The 14,225-nt window shown below is 40.2% G+C and overlaps 1 protein-coding gene across 1 annotated transcript in view; it reads left to right on the top strand.

The window, feature by feature from the left end:
• unm_sa34860 (un-named sa34860) overlaps positions 1 to 13,937 on the top strand; it is a 110,269-nt gene extending 96,332 nt beyond the window's left edge. The window contains exons 15-17 of the mRNA XM_039677091.2: positions 4,366 to 4,559; positions 9,038 to 9,193; positions 9,595 to 13,937. Coding sequence (XP_039533025.2) covers positions 4,366 to 4,559; positions 9,038 to 9,193; positions 9,595 to 9,700 — 456 coding nt within the window. The 3' untranslated portion in view covers positions 9,701 to 13,937. The remainder of the gene's footprint in view (positions 1 to 4,365; positions 4,560 to 9,037; positions 9,194 to 9,594) is intronic.
• Positions 13,938 to 14,225: the final 288 nt, after the last annotated feature.

Raw genomic sequence — 14,225 nt, 5'->3', positions numbered from 1 at the left:
AGCCCTCTAAAGACTGTATGCTCTTCACTGCTGGTTCCGTCCCACTCACCAGAGAATGAATGCTCTTCACTGCTGGTTCCGTCCCACTCACCAGAGAATGAATGCTCTTCACTGCTGGTTCCGCCCAGCCCTCCAGAGACTGAATGCTCTTCCCTGCTGGTTCCGTCCAGCCCTCCAGAGAATGAATGCTTTTCACTGCTGGTTCCGTCCCACTCACCAGAGAATGAATGCTCTTCACTGCTGGTTCCGTCCCACTCACCAGAGAATGAATGCTCTTCACTGCTGGTTCCGTCCAGCCCTCCAGAGACAGTATGCTCTTCACTGCTGGTTCCATCCAGCCCTCTAAAGAATGTATGCTCTTCACTGCTGGTTCCGTCCAGCTCTCCAGAGACCGAATGCTCTTCACTGCTGGTTCCGTCCAGCCCTCCAGAGACTGAATGCTCTTCACTGCTGGTTCCGTCCAGCTCTCCAGAGAATGAATGCTCTTCACTGCTGGTTCCGTCCAGCCCTCCAGAGACTGAATGCTCTTCACTGCTGGTTCCGTCCAGCTCTCCAGAGACGGTATGCTCATCACGGCTGGTTCCGTCCAGCCATCCAGAGACTGAACGCTCTTTACTGCTGGTTCCGTCCAGCCATCCAGAGACTGAATGCTCTTCACTGCTGGTTCCGTCCAGCCCTCCAGAGACTGTATGCTCTTCACTGCTGGTTCCGTCCAGCCCTCCAGAGACTGAATGCTCTTCACTGCTGGTTCCGTCCAGCCCTCCAGAGAATGAATGCTCTTCACTGCTGGTTCCGTCCAGCCCTGCAGAGACTGTATGCTCTTCACTGCTGGTTCCGTCCAGCCCTCCAGAGACTGAATGCTCTTCACTGCTGGTTCCGTCCAGCCCTCCAGAGACTGAATGCTCTTCACTGCTGGGTCCGTCCAGTTTCTCCGAGCCCGAGCTCTCTTCTTCGCTGGGCCCGACCAGCCCAGTCCCAGAGACCGTCCAGCCAGCGCCAGAGACCGTCCAGTCTGTGCCGGAGACCGTTCAGCCTGCTCCGCCCTGGCCACGCTCTCAGCCAGCTCCGCCCTGGCCACGCCCTCAGCCTGCTTTGCCCTGGTCTCGCCCTCAGCCTGCTTCGCCCTGGTCTCGCCCTCAGCCTGCTCCGCCCTGGCCACGCCATCAGCCTGCTCCGCCCTGGCCACGCCCTCAGCCTGTTCCACCCTGGCCACGCCCTCAGCCTGCTCCGCCCTGGCCACGCCCTCAGCCTGCTTCACCATGGTCTCGCCCTCAGCCTGCTCCGCCCTGGCCACGCCATCAGCCTGCTCCGCCCTGGCCACGCCATCAGCCTGCTCCGCCCTGGCCACGCCATCAGCCTGCTCCGCCCTGGCCACGCCCTCAGCCTGCTCCGCCCTGGCCACGCCCTCAGCCTGCTCAGCCCTGGCCACGCCCTCAGCCTGCTCCGCCCTGGCCACGCCCTCAGCCTGCTTCACCATGGTCTCGCTCTCAGCCTGCTCCGCCCTGGCCACGCCCTCAGCCTGCTCCGCCCTGGCCACGCCCTCAGCCTGCTCTGCCCTGGCCATGCCCTCAGCCTGCTTCGCCCTGGTCTCGCCCTCAGCCTGTTCCGCCCTGGCCACGCCCTCAGCCTGCTCCGCCCTGGCCACGCCCCTCTCAGGCCCCAGTTCGTCCCCCCTCCTTCCTCTGTTCCGCGGCGTGAGGTCACGCCTCCCGGGAGGGGGGAGTTCTGTCACAGTCCTCCGTCTGCACCAGTCTGTCTTGTCTTCAGCACTACACTTCCCAGGATCCTCTCGTCACCCTATCCCGTGGTCACTCCCTCATCAGCCACCTGTTCCTCGTCATCGTCATCTGTTTCACCTGTTCTCACCCCATTATGTTTGATTAGTCTGTGTATTTAGTTTCCTCTGTTTTACTCAATGGTTGTCGGTCGATGTTGAATGTTACCCCGTGTTTCCCTGTATCCCTGCCTGTATTCCGAATTAAATATACCTTCAGTGTGAATCTGGACTCCTCCTATTCCTTCCGCCTGCACCCCTGCTCTCCTGCACCTTACTCCGTGACACATATTTTGTAAACACAAACTTTTATTTTGGATGCAATTAATCGTTGCCTAATTTTAGTAGATTTTAAAACAATCGTAATTGTCCTTCTTAAGTAATCCTTCAGAAATCATTGTAATTTACTGCTCAAGAAACATTTATTATCATTTACATTGTTAATTCTGAAGCTTTTTTAAAATATTCTTTGATGAATAAAGTTTGTGATCATTTTTTTTTTTTTTTGTAACAATGTAAACGTCTTTACAGTGACTTTTGGTCAATTTAATGTGTCCTTAATACAATTCTGAATATTTTAACCCTCAATTGGGTCTTTTTTTTTTATATATAGTTACATTTTGTTTTTTAGAATTTTTTACTTCATCGAAATGATGCGAAACTTGGTTTGGTAATGATGCGAAACAAGGTTTGGCAATTGTTGTGTGCTCAAACAAACAAAAAATCATGGGCATGGGTCAAAAAGGTTAAATGGTCTTAAAAAAATAGTCACACTTGTATTGTTAATGGTCAAAAGTGACCACATTGAAAATTAATGGAAGACGACTTGCATCTAGTGGAAAGGTTTGGTACTGCACACAAACAAACTCTTACTGAAAGATCTTTTTTTTTTTTTTCTGAGATTTTAAACACAAAATTGTTGCAAAAAAAATTGTTTAGATTTATAGCTTTGATTGTCTGACAGTTGTAGAGTAAAACTTAGTTTGGAAAATCTATATTTCTGTTTAAAAAAAAGAAAGAAAGAAAAGCATTTAAGATAGTCTAAGTTGGAAATTTAATTTTCAGGTCCATGCTCAAAAAGTGAATACATGGGTTATAAATACTGAGTAAATATAATGTAGTACCATAAAACTCCTAAAAATACAAAATATTAAATAAAAAATATGATCTAATTAAAACAAAGAAAAATCATTTCAGTAAAGCTGCTGTCCGTAATTTTTGTAATTAAAAAATAATCCAAAATAATTATAAAAAAAAACAAAAAACAAAACATGTTCTGCCAGTGGTCAAAACTGCTTGCCATAGCTAGATTCAAAACGGTTAGCTTGTAATAATGATTTTAATTCCAGCAGTACTGATGGGTTTTCGCGGGAAATTCGAGCATGTCTTTGCGTCATTACGTCACACCCGTACACATAAAGAAAGAGTTTTGCTAGCTGTGCGTGAGGAGATATAGAGATGTATAGGCTTTTCTCGCAGCACTTTACATAATGGCGTTAAAGATCCAAACAACAATCATCAGTGTCAACTGGAGATTCAGCAGTTATAAAATCCAAAAGACTTCGTACTTCGGATTTAAGGTGGCTAAACAAAAAGAAAGAAACCATCTCATGTGAACACAAGGATTTAAACTTTGGTGGGGCTTTTGAGAAGTGTGTGTACTCCGTGTTTTGAAGGGGTTGAAAACGGAAGAAGAGATGGCTTTTTTCTGCTTAACAAGTAAGACATTTCAGTAGTCCAATCGTGTAACAGTTCGTTTTCTTAATTCACACAGTTATGGAGTTTCCTTTGTTGTGCCTTTCTCATTTTGCTATTATGGAGAATATGAATTCTGCACTACACAGGTAATCATAAAACACATTGATGTTGTTAACGTGAACAATTGAGAACAAAGTAGGCTATAATTTGCATGGTTGCTAAATAAATAAATAAAAATTGATTGATTAAATCTAACGAAGCTTATCATGTCAAATGCTTTTCCCTCCTTAGTTGATCAGAACAAAAGTGACATTTTCCAGTGAACATTCTTATGTTGGTCAAACTTTCAAAAAGTGAATCTGTGATTCTGTATGACAGTATTCACACAGCGCGGTGATTGACAGCAGCACTCGCCTCAAAACATTGTGTTCATCCATGCTGTTTCATGCCGATTTACAACCCACGTAAAGATGATAATTCTGCAAATAACTGCAATTGCAGATTTCGAACAGAGATGGCGACAAAGAGGAAAAGTTGCGGACTGCAGCTTTAAAAAAAAAATAAAATATATATATATATGTGTGTGTGTGTGTGTTTATTTATATCATTTGTTCATTTTAGCCCGACACACGACAAAAATCTGACCCTAAACTTTTACATGTTAAATATTGTTACTGTTGTTGCTGCCTATTTAGAGCACCAAAATAGGTCACTATAAAGGTGCCAGTTAATGATGCCTCTGTAAGCCATATATGGTAAGGTCAAGTTTATTGACTCTGCCAACCAGCAACAATTCATGAACCAGAACAATCAGTGTTTGGACACGTAGGGCACATCATATATTTATTATGGAACATGATGTAAAGTGGTTGCAATCTTTTCTGTTGTCTCAGGTGATAAAGGCAGTGGAGGAGAACTACAGACTCCCGGGGCCCATGGACTGCCCGACCGCCCTCTATCATCTCATGATGGATTGCTGGCAGAAAGACAGGAACAGCCGGCCAAAATTCGAAGAGATTGTCAGCATATTGGACAAACTCATCCGCAATCCCAGCAGCCTGAAGGGTCTGGTTAACCCGTCTAACAGGTAAACGATCAGCTGTTGTTGTTTACTTTGCTCGTGATTTTCATTCAACTCTGTTCTCTCAATTCAGGTTTTTTAGCTCTCGTTCTTTATTGTTCCCATCAGACCACATGCGTATTATGTTGTTATTTACGGCATGTGATTGAGATCACAAATGATTTGACGTCTGTGGAAAAATTGATAACCGAGGGTTAACCACCGTGCTACACGCTTGTCACAGGAAATCAAGGTTTAATGACACTTGTAACAAATACGCACTCACATTTCATGATTTAATGTTGCGTTAAACAGAAGTGACAGTGTGCAAATGACTTCCAATTATTGTGATTATACGTATCGAATACATTTGCTGCAGGTGGATTGTTCTTAATTCTTACACGTTGGAATCATCCATTATCAGTAATTGTGTTATGCAGTCACATTCAAGTTTAATATGAAATTGATTTGGAGTCTGGGAAAGTTTCAGTAGCTTTTATTGCACCGTCATTTTCTTTCTTTTCCCTGGGTGATAATATTAGCAAGTCTGGCCAAGGGATCACTGATTATAGTAATATGTATAGTCGTAATAAAGTTTGATTTAACTTGCACAAAAAAGCAGGATTATAAGCTAAGTTTCATATATTGTACATATTTGTTTGGCTTTTCATAACCCTTTGGGGATAAAAGAAAAAGCCTTTTTCCTCTGTGCCTGGGTATCGCCGTCGTTGATAGGTTTCAGCACCTTCAACTCCGTCACTGATAGGCTTCAGCACCTTCAACACCGTCATTGAGAGGTTTCAGCATCACCAACACCGTCATTGAGAGGTTTCAGCACCGCCCACACGTTGTTGTTAGGTTTCAGACCCTTCAACGCCATCATTGAGAGGTTTCAGCTCCTTCAACACTGTCATTGAGAGATTTCTGCACCGCCAACACAGTCATTGAGGGGTTTAAGCATCGCCAACACAGTCATTGATAGGTTTTAGAACCGCCAGCACCGTCATTGAGAGGTTTCAGCACCTTCAACACCGTCTTTGATAGGTTTCAGCACCGTCAACACCATCATTGATAGGTTTCAGCACCTTCAACGGCATTATTGAGAGGTTTCAGCACCGCCAACACCGTCACTGATAGGTTTCAGCACCTTAAGACGTCACTGAGAGGTTTCAGCACCTTCAACACCGTCATTGTTAGGTTTCAGCACCTTCAACACCGTCATTGATAGGTTTCAGCACCTTCAACACCGTCATTGATAGGTTTCAGCACCTTCAACGCCATCAATGAGAGGTTTCAGCACCGCCAACACCGTCACTGATAGGTTTCAGCACCGCCGACACCGTCATTGAGAGGTTTCAGCAACACCAACACGTCTTTGATAGGTTTCCGCACCTTCAACGCCATCATTGAGAGGTTTCGGCTCCTTCAACACTGTCATTGATGGGTTTCAGCACCTTCAACACTGTCATTGTTAGGTTTCAGCACCTTCAACACCGTCATTGATAGGTTTCAGCACCTTCAACGCCATCATTGAGAGGTTTAAGCACCACCAACACCATCACTGATAGGTTTCAGTAGCTTTAACACCGTCGTTGAGAGGTTTCAGCACAGCCAACACGTCGTTGATAGGTTTCAGCACCTTCAACGCCATCGTTGAGAGATTTCAGCACCTTCAACGGCATCATTGAGAGGTTTCTGCACCGCCAACACTGTCATTGATAGGTTTCAGAACCGCCAACACCGTCATTGATAGGTTTCAGCACCGTCAACACCGTCATTGATAGGTTTCAGCACCTTCAACGCCATTATTGAGAGGTTTCAGCAACGCCAACACTGTCATTGATAGGTTTCAGAACTGCCAACACCGTCATTGAGAGGTTTCAGCACCTTCAACACCATCTTTGATAGGTTTTAGCACCTTCAACACCGTCTTTAATAGGTTTCAGCACCGTCAACACCGTCATTGATAGGTTTCAGCACCTTCAACACCATCATTGAGAGGTTTCAGCACCGCCAACACATCATTGATAGGTTTCAGCACCGCCAACACGTCGTTGATAGGTTTCAGCACCTTCAACACTGTCATTGTGAGGTTTCAGCACCGCCAACACCGTCACTGATAGGTTTCAGCACCTTCAAGACCGTCATTGAGAGGTTTCATCATCGCCAACTCGTCATTGATAGGTTTTAGCACCTTCAACACAGTCATTGAGAGGTTTCAGCACAGCCAGCATGTCGTTGATAGGTTTCGGCACCTTCAACGCCATCGTTGAGAGATATCAGCACCTTCAACGGCATCATTGAGAGGTTTCAGCACCTTCAATGGCATCATTGAGAGGTTTCTGCACCATCAACACTGTCATTGTTAGGTTTCAGCAACGCCAACACTGTCAGTGATAGGTTTCAGAACCTTCAACACAGTCATTCAGAGGTTTCAGCACAGCCAACACGTCGTTGATAGGTTTCATCACCTTCAACGCCATCATTGAGAGGTTTAAGCATTGCCAACACCATCATTGAGAGGTTTCTGCACCGCCAACACCGTCATTGAGAGGTTTAAGAATTGCCAACACAATCATTAATAGGTTTTAGAACCGCCAACACTATCATTGTTAGGTTTCAGCACCTTCAACACTGTCATTGATAGGTTTCAGCACCGCCAACACCGTCATTAATAGGTTTCAGCACCGCCAACACCATCACCAATTGTAACCTGTAGTGCATGCATTCTCTCAGGATGGCAGCGTGGGTATTATTGTTCCCGTAGCGTCAACGCAATGACGCGGCTTCAATGTTCCCTCAAAAGGGAACTGAACATTGCATACTGAGAATGGGAATGAGACACCATGTTGCGTTGCCATACTGTCAGCGTGGCTTCTTCAGACCAGTGAACCTTTGCCCGTGGCCAATAGATAACCGTGTACTACACATGATTCAGACACCGGCTTACACAAGCCATGTTTCCATCGACACGTTTTTATCCGAATTAAGTGATATCGAATGAAAAAAGCCTTGTGGAAACAGTAAAATTCGATGAAATTTCATGAAAATCGACTCAAATGAAATACGTTCGGTCTCATCGAATTTTCTCTTGATCGATATACGGCTAATGCGATAAAAGCTGATGGAAACGTTATTTGACGAATAAATAATGAATTGTGATTACGTTTTATGCCCTTTTATGGTTGCAACACGTCAGAAGACGAGTTCATTTCCGGCCAGTCTGTTTGCGCACACATGGCGGATGTCAACAAAGACAGATGTAAGTGGACAAAGCAAAAAGATGCTTCAACCAAAGGGTTTCCGTGAACCACGATCTCCCAGAACTGATGGAGCGCTGCCGTTCCCACACCACAGTCACCTCCGCTGTCGTCGGGCATACGTGCATCGGCATCATCATAGCAATGTTTATAGCGTCGTTGTTTTCTTAGGTTAGTTTTGCTTGTTTTTACGTGGCTTGGTTGAATTCTAATGTAGAATGTGGTCTGTTATTTCTAGTTAACAGACTACGGCGCTGCTGTAGTATAACACACCGTTGCCATGGACGCAGTTCAGAGACGGAACAGACTATTTTCTTTAGCAGAAGCAATACTCGTTTTTAAATCAATAAACTCGTTTTTAAGTCAATATTTTGTGTCAAATTAGTGATTTATTTATTTATTTGGTTGATTTATATGTAATAAGCAGGATAATATATAGCGAGGCGGTTGTTATAGCGAATACAACAACCGCCTCGCATACATTATCCCATTCATATGTCGCTATCAGCTGGCACATAAGCATTATTAGCCTTCAACTTGTGAAATATTGATCATTTTTTGGTAGATGGTGCGATCCGTTTTGTCCAACAAAACTTTGTTCGCAAAAGTTTGCTTGAATGTTGTTCGATTCAGTGCGAAAATAAATGGAAACGCCTTAAAATGTCTCAAATCAATTCGATATACCAATTTGATCGCAAAACAGCATGTGACGTCATTACGTACAGGTTTTTATTCGCTTTAAAGCCGTTGGATGGAAACAAACTTTCACCAGCGTTATCCGCATGAGTTTTTTAACCGAATTCGATTGACAAGTGGATGGAAACTTGGCTACAGAGGGCGTTCCCATTGTGCCAACGCAATGATGCGGCATCTCGTTTCCATTCTCAATAATGTATTTTTTTTTATTATTATTGAACAAATTAATTACAAATATTTTAGGCATAGAAACATTTTTATTTAGGATTATGTGAAGATTTTTTTTTTTTTTTTTGTGTGTGTGTGTGTGTGTGTCTGTGGTCTCAGACCTTTGGACCTTATTGTGTATTATAACAGTTAATATAGGATTGTAACACATTTCAAGGCGGAAAACCCTTTTTTTTCTTTTTAAAAACCTGTTAGATGGTACATTATTCTGCTTGTGTCAGCTCAGATCTATAAAGGTTTTTAGTATCCGGGCTTCACCTAGAACTTTAATGTCAGGTTTATGCATCCATTTGTTCACCACTGTACCTGTCTCTCCCGCAGAGTGTCCAATTTATTAGTGGAGCACGGGAGCCCCGAGGGCTGTGTATTCAGATCGGTGGAGGAATGGTTAGAGGCCATAAAAATGGGTCGATACACTGAGCTTTTCATGGAAAGTGGATACACTTCTCTGGAAGTAGTCACTCAAATGACCTTGGAGTAAGTCATCTGTTTTGGAGGACATTAAGCCTGTTTGCTGTTCATCTACTGTTAAAATGACTGAGAGTGTAACCTCCATTTCATGTGTTGATCTTTGATTTGGATGTACTTTTTAATGGTTAATTGTTACTGCATAGTTTACATCATCTCCTGAGGATGTCAAATCAGCATAATAGAATGGATTTACTTGAGGCATTTTAAGTATTTTCTTTCATTTCGTGTAACAATAAACAAATATAGTGGCAAAAAAGCTTTAAAAAAAGACATTTTACTTTAATTATTAGAAGTTAATTTTTTTAAAAATCACTAGGTATACCTTGATTGGTTTCAGTGTTTTTTAATCATTATCAATGAACCAATGACATAAATATATTTCATAACTTTATGTTGTTATTTTGCAGAGATCTTAGGAGGGTTGGAGTCACTTTGGCCGGTCATCAGAAAAAGATTCTCAACAGCATTCAGGAGATGCGAGTCCAAATGATGAACGCCACTTTGCCCATCTGAGACCTGCTTCAGAGGAACTTCCAATAGTAGCCTAGCACTTTCTATGGACACTTATTTATTGAGCGGAACTATTTAACGATGCGATCTGATGCTAAAGAAAAAAGAAACCCTGGATAGATGGACAAACGGTTACCGTTTCGTTTGTGCAAAGCCTCCGAACTAAGAGTCTCAGGAGGAACTTGACTGAAATGTTGAGTCGTTGTTTGGAAAAGTGTGGCACATCTCCAGGTAGGACTACTGACTTGGGATCAGGTGTCTCTGGGCTGAATGTATAGCGTTTTTCCATGACCTCATTCAACAATATTATTACCTCCAGAATTCCACAAAAGACCAAGGTCGGTTTCAGTTCGGATGTTTTTCTCACACGAAGTTCCCCGGGGGGCGAAGTTTAGGCAGCGAGACTGAAGTCATATCATGGGCTGAGGAACAAATGGCAGTGTTAAACAAAGCAATAGTAGATTTCGAGCTTGATGTTGATATTACTTTGTTCTAAAATGTTGTTTCCTTGATTCAAAGAGAGGACAAAGAAATGGACTGGATCAATTTCCTTTTGCACAATATATGTGTCATGAAGGGCGGAGGAAATGTATTTGTATTTGAAAATGTGACACGTTTCCGAAAAACACGTTTATTTAGTTCCACTGATGTTTTGATGTTTTGCGTGTAAATAGTGTACAGTTGCGTAGATAAAGTGGAGCTCAAATGCATCCATCCATGTTCATGTGGGGTTGATATACTGTACTTTAGTGCGCGGGTGGGCTAACATACTATGTATATTCAGTCCAGTCAATAAATGTTTATATTGCCTCTCAGTGCTTCATTAGATAGAAAATGAAAAGTTGTTTTACCATTGATGTGTGAACTCTGCTATATTTTGCCACCCATACTTTTTCCTCGCTTATTTTTTTACAGCATGGTGAGATTAAAGTCAACATGAACTCAAAACGGACCTGATTTACTTAAAACGGGTTTTTGGTTTTATTGGGCACAATTCACTATTGTTTTCATACGTATATATGTGGAACCTTTAAAATTAAAATGTGATAACTTGGGAAATAATTAAAGATTGGGATACTATGAAGTACATCACGTTAATGAAGTACACTGGGTTGCGGATATCGTTTCATGTTGACTTTAAGTTGGTGCTATGGGAGCATATTTCCGCCACTTAATGAAAAATAAAAAAGGTAATTGTGACTTTTTATCTCACAATTCTGACTTTTTTTTCACAATTGCGAATTTACATCTCGCAATTCTGACTTTATTTCTCAATTGTGAGATATAAAATCAGAATTGCGTAATATAAAGTCGCAATTGCGAGATATAAAGTCAGAATTGCAAGATATAAAGTCGCAGTTTCATGTTATAAAGTCAGAATTGCGAGATATAAAGTCAGAATTGATTGATATAAAGTCGCAAGTGTGTGTTATAAAGTCAGAATTGCAAGATATAAAGTCAGAATTGCGAGATATAAAGTCAGAATTGTGAGATATAAAATCAGAATTGTGAGATATAAAATCAGAATTGTGAGATTTAAAATCAGAATTGCGAGATATAGTCGCAATTCCGTGATATAAAGTCATAACTGTGAGATATAAAGTCAGAATTGATTGATATAAAGTCGCAATTGCGTGTTATAAAGTCATATTTACGAGATATAAAGTCAGAACTGCGAGTTATAAAGTCAGAATTGCGAGATATAAAGTCAGAATTGCAAGATAGTCAGAATTGCAAGATATAAAATGAGAATTGTGAGATATAAAGTCAGAATTGCGAGATATAAAGTCAGAATTGCGAGATATAAAGTCAGAATTGCAAGATAGTCAGAATTGCAAGATATAAAATCAGAATTGCGAGATATAAAGTCAGAATTGCGAGATATAAAGTCAGAATTGTGAGATATAAAATCAGAATTGCGAGATATAGTGGCCATTGCGTGATATAAAGTCATAACTGTGAGATATAAAGTCAGAATTGATTGATATAAAGTCGCAATTGCGTGTTATAAAGTCAGATTTACGAGATATAAAGTCAGAATTGCGAGTTATAAAGTAAGAATTGCGAGATATAAAGTCAGAATTGCAAGATAGTCAGAATTGCAAGATATAAAATCAGAATTGCGAGATATAAAGTCAGAATTGCGAGATATAAAGACAGAATTGCGAGATATACTGTAAAGTCAGAATTGTGAGATATAAAATCAGAATTGCAAGATAGTCAGAATTGCAAGATAGAAAATGAGAATTGTGAGATATAAAGTCGCAATTGCGTGTTATAAAGTTAGAATTGCGAGATATAAAGTCACAATTGCGAGTTATAAAGTCAGAATTGCGAGATATAAAGTAATAATTGATTGATATAAAGTCGCAATTGCGTGTTATAAAATCAGATTGCGAGATATGTAGTCAGAATTGTGAGATATAAAGTCAGAATTGTGTGATATATAGTTTGAATTGCGAGATATATAGTCCGAATTGCGAGATATTCAGAATTGCGGTATATATATAGTCAGAATTGCCTGTTATAAAGTCAATTAAAGGCAATTGCGAGTATCTCACAATTCTGAGAAAAGATGTCAGAATTTCGAGATATAAACTCGCAATTATGTGTTCTAAAGACAGAATTGCATGATTTAAACTATCAATTCTGTCTTTTTTTCTCACAATTGCGACTATTTCTCAGTATTGCGACTTTATATCTCGCAATTGCGACTTACTTTCTCAGAATTGCGACTTTATCTCGCAATTGCGACTTTTTTTCCTCACAATTCTGACTTCATATCTCGCAATTGTGAGATAAAAAGTCACAGTTATTTTTTTTTTTATTATTTTTTTTTATTCAATGGCGGAAACAAGCTTCCATAGGTTCAATATGTCATGCATTATATTAGCAAAAACAGTTAAGTAAAATATATGTGTCGTATCAGAGACAGGGTGTCGGTTACTGTAGACAATATGTTTGGTTAGATGGCTGATAACGAATGTCACATTACGTTGGATTCAAAAAAAAATATTTTTAGTACATTTTAACTTAAGATTTCCCCAATTAATAGGAAAGGGTAAACATTTGCAATAGCACATGAAGGCTGCCTAACTTCTCAACAAGAGTAAAATAAGTCTTAATTTTCTTTTTTATGAACAATGAGGTATAAGTTGAAATCGATGTCTCTTAATCGACAACAAGTCACATGCATTATAGATATGGGTTTCATAATAAAAGAAAATGCTGAATGTTGGGACTCATATTCAGAAATTACAGCCATTAGGTCATGTCTAACCATATTTTAAGTTCATAATTGTTTATTATAGCACATTACTTTCCTATTAACACTACTGAAAGGCCACAAGATTGTATTAACAAGTGCTCAAGTATGTCACATATTTTCTCAAAACCCCTTATAACGGCTCATAATTATGATCAGTGTAAGTATTTCCATTCAATCCACTCTGGTATGTATTACTTTTAATTTCTTGAAATGTAATCATATCACATAAATAGCAGCATACTGCTCCTTAATTAGTCAAATGGAAGTGTTCAGAGATCAGATTTAATAATGGTCAAAAATCCTAATTACAAAGTTAAAGACATATTTTAAGTTAATTTGAATCTACATTGATTTGCACTTATACATCTGCTCTGTTTATTATATAATGAATGAACATTATTTGATGTGTTGCAATGAATGTTACTACTAATGTTACTATGTTACTAAAAAAAATTGAACCCGACCACACGCCGTGCTTTAATAATGCAAAAAGCTTGAGTGTTTTTTTTTTCTTCTTTTTTTTTTCTCAGATTTGTGGCTGTTGTTTATTGTAGTGATATTTCTTCATAACCATTGGTCATATCTGTCAGAATGAAAAGCCAGATTCGTCATGTTTTCAAGCATGTTTGCCCTATTATCAGGTTGTTGAATATGTAAATTTGGATAACTTTTAGTTGTAGCCATAAACATAGAACAGTTGCCTTTTGTTTGACATTTATGATTGTGGTCACGCAAAATACATCTAATTCACACCTGGAAATATAAAATGTAGCTGCAATTAAAAAGCTGTCTGATTAGCACAGAAAATTGTTCTATAGCCCTGTGAACTTGGGGTTAATGGCAAGCACACGGTTTAACAATTGTGTAGAATTACTGTATAACCTCACACTACTATTTGATCTTTATTAAGTGAACCCACCACCCCAAAAAACATGTCTTAACTGACTAAAATAATGTTGAGTGCATCAAATCGTTTCCAAACATGTATTCTAATACAAAATTATCAGCATGGTGTTGGTGGGCTGCGCATTACAAATGCATTTTATCAGCAAAATGAATATCATTTGGTCCAATAAAGACGGTGAGAAAAGAATGAAAGCACAGAAAAAAAAAGTGTAGTTTCTATGTGATAATTGTTTGTCTATTACCTTTTACTGTGTGTTTTGTTGTGTAAATGTCTTTTGTAGTGTAATATATTAAATTTTATATTTTTTTGTAATAAACTGGAGAGAAACCCAAATAACGCTGAGTTCTCTATGC

Source organism: Pimephales promelas, chromosome 23 (genome assembly GCF_988280905.1).
Source record: "Pimephales promelas chromosome 23, fPimPro1.hap1.1, whole genome shotgun sequence".
NCBI classification, from domain to species: Eukaryota; Metazoa; Chordata; class Actinopteri; order Cypriniformes; family Leuciscidae; genus Pimephales; species Pimephales promelas.
Note: the sequence above shows the minus strand (reverse complement) of the source record. Positions and strands in the feature narration are given on the sequence as shown.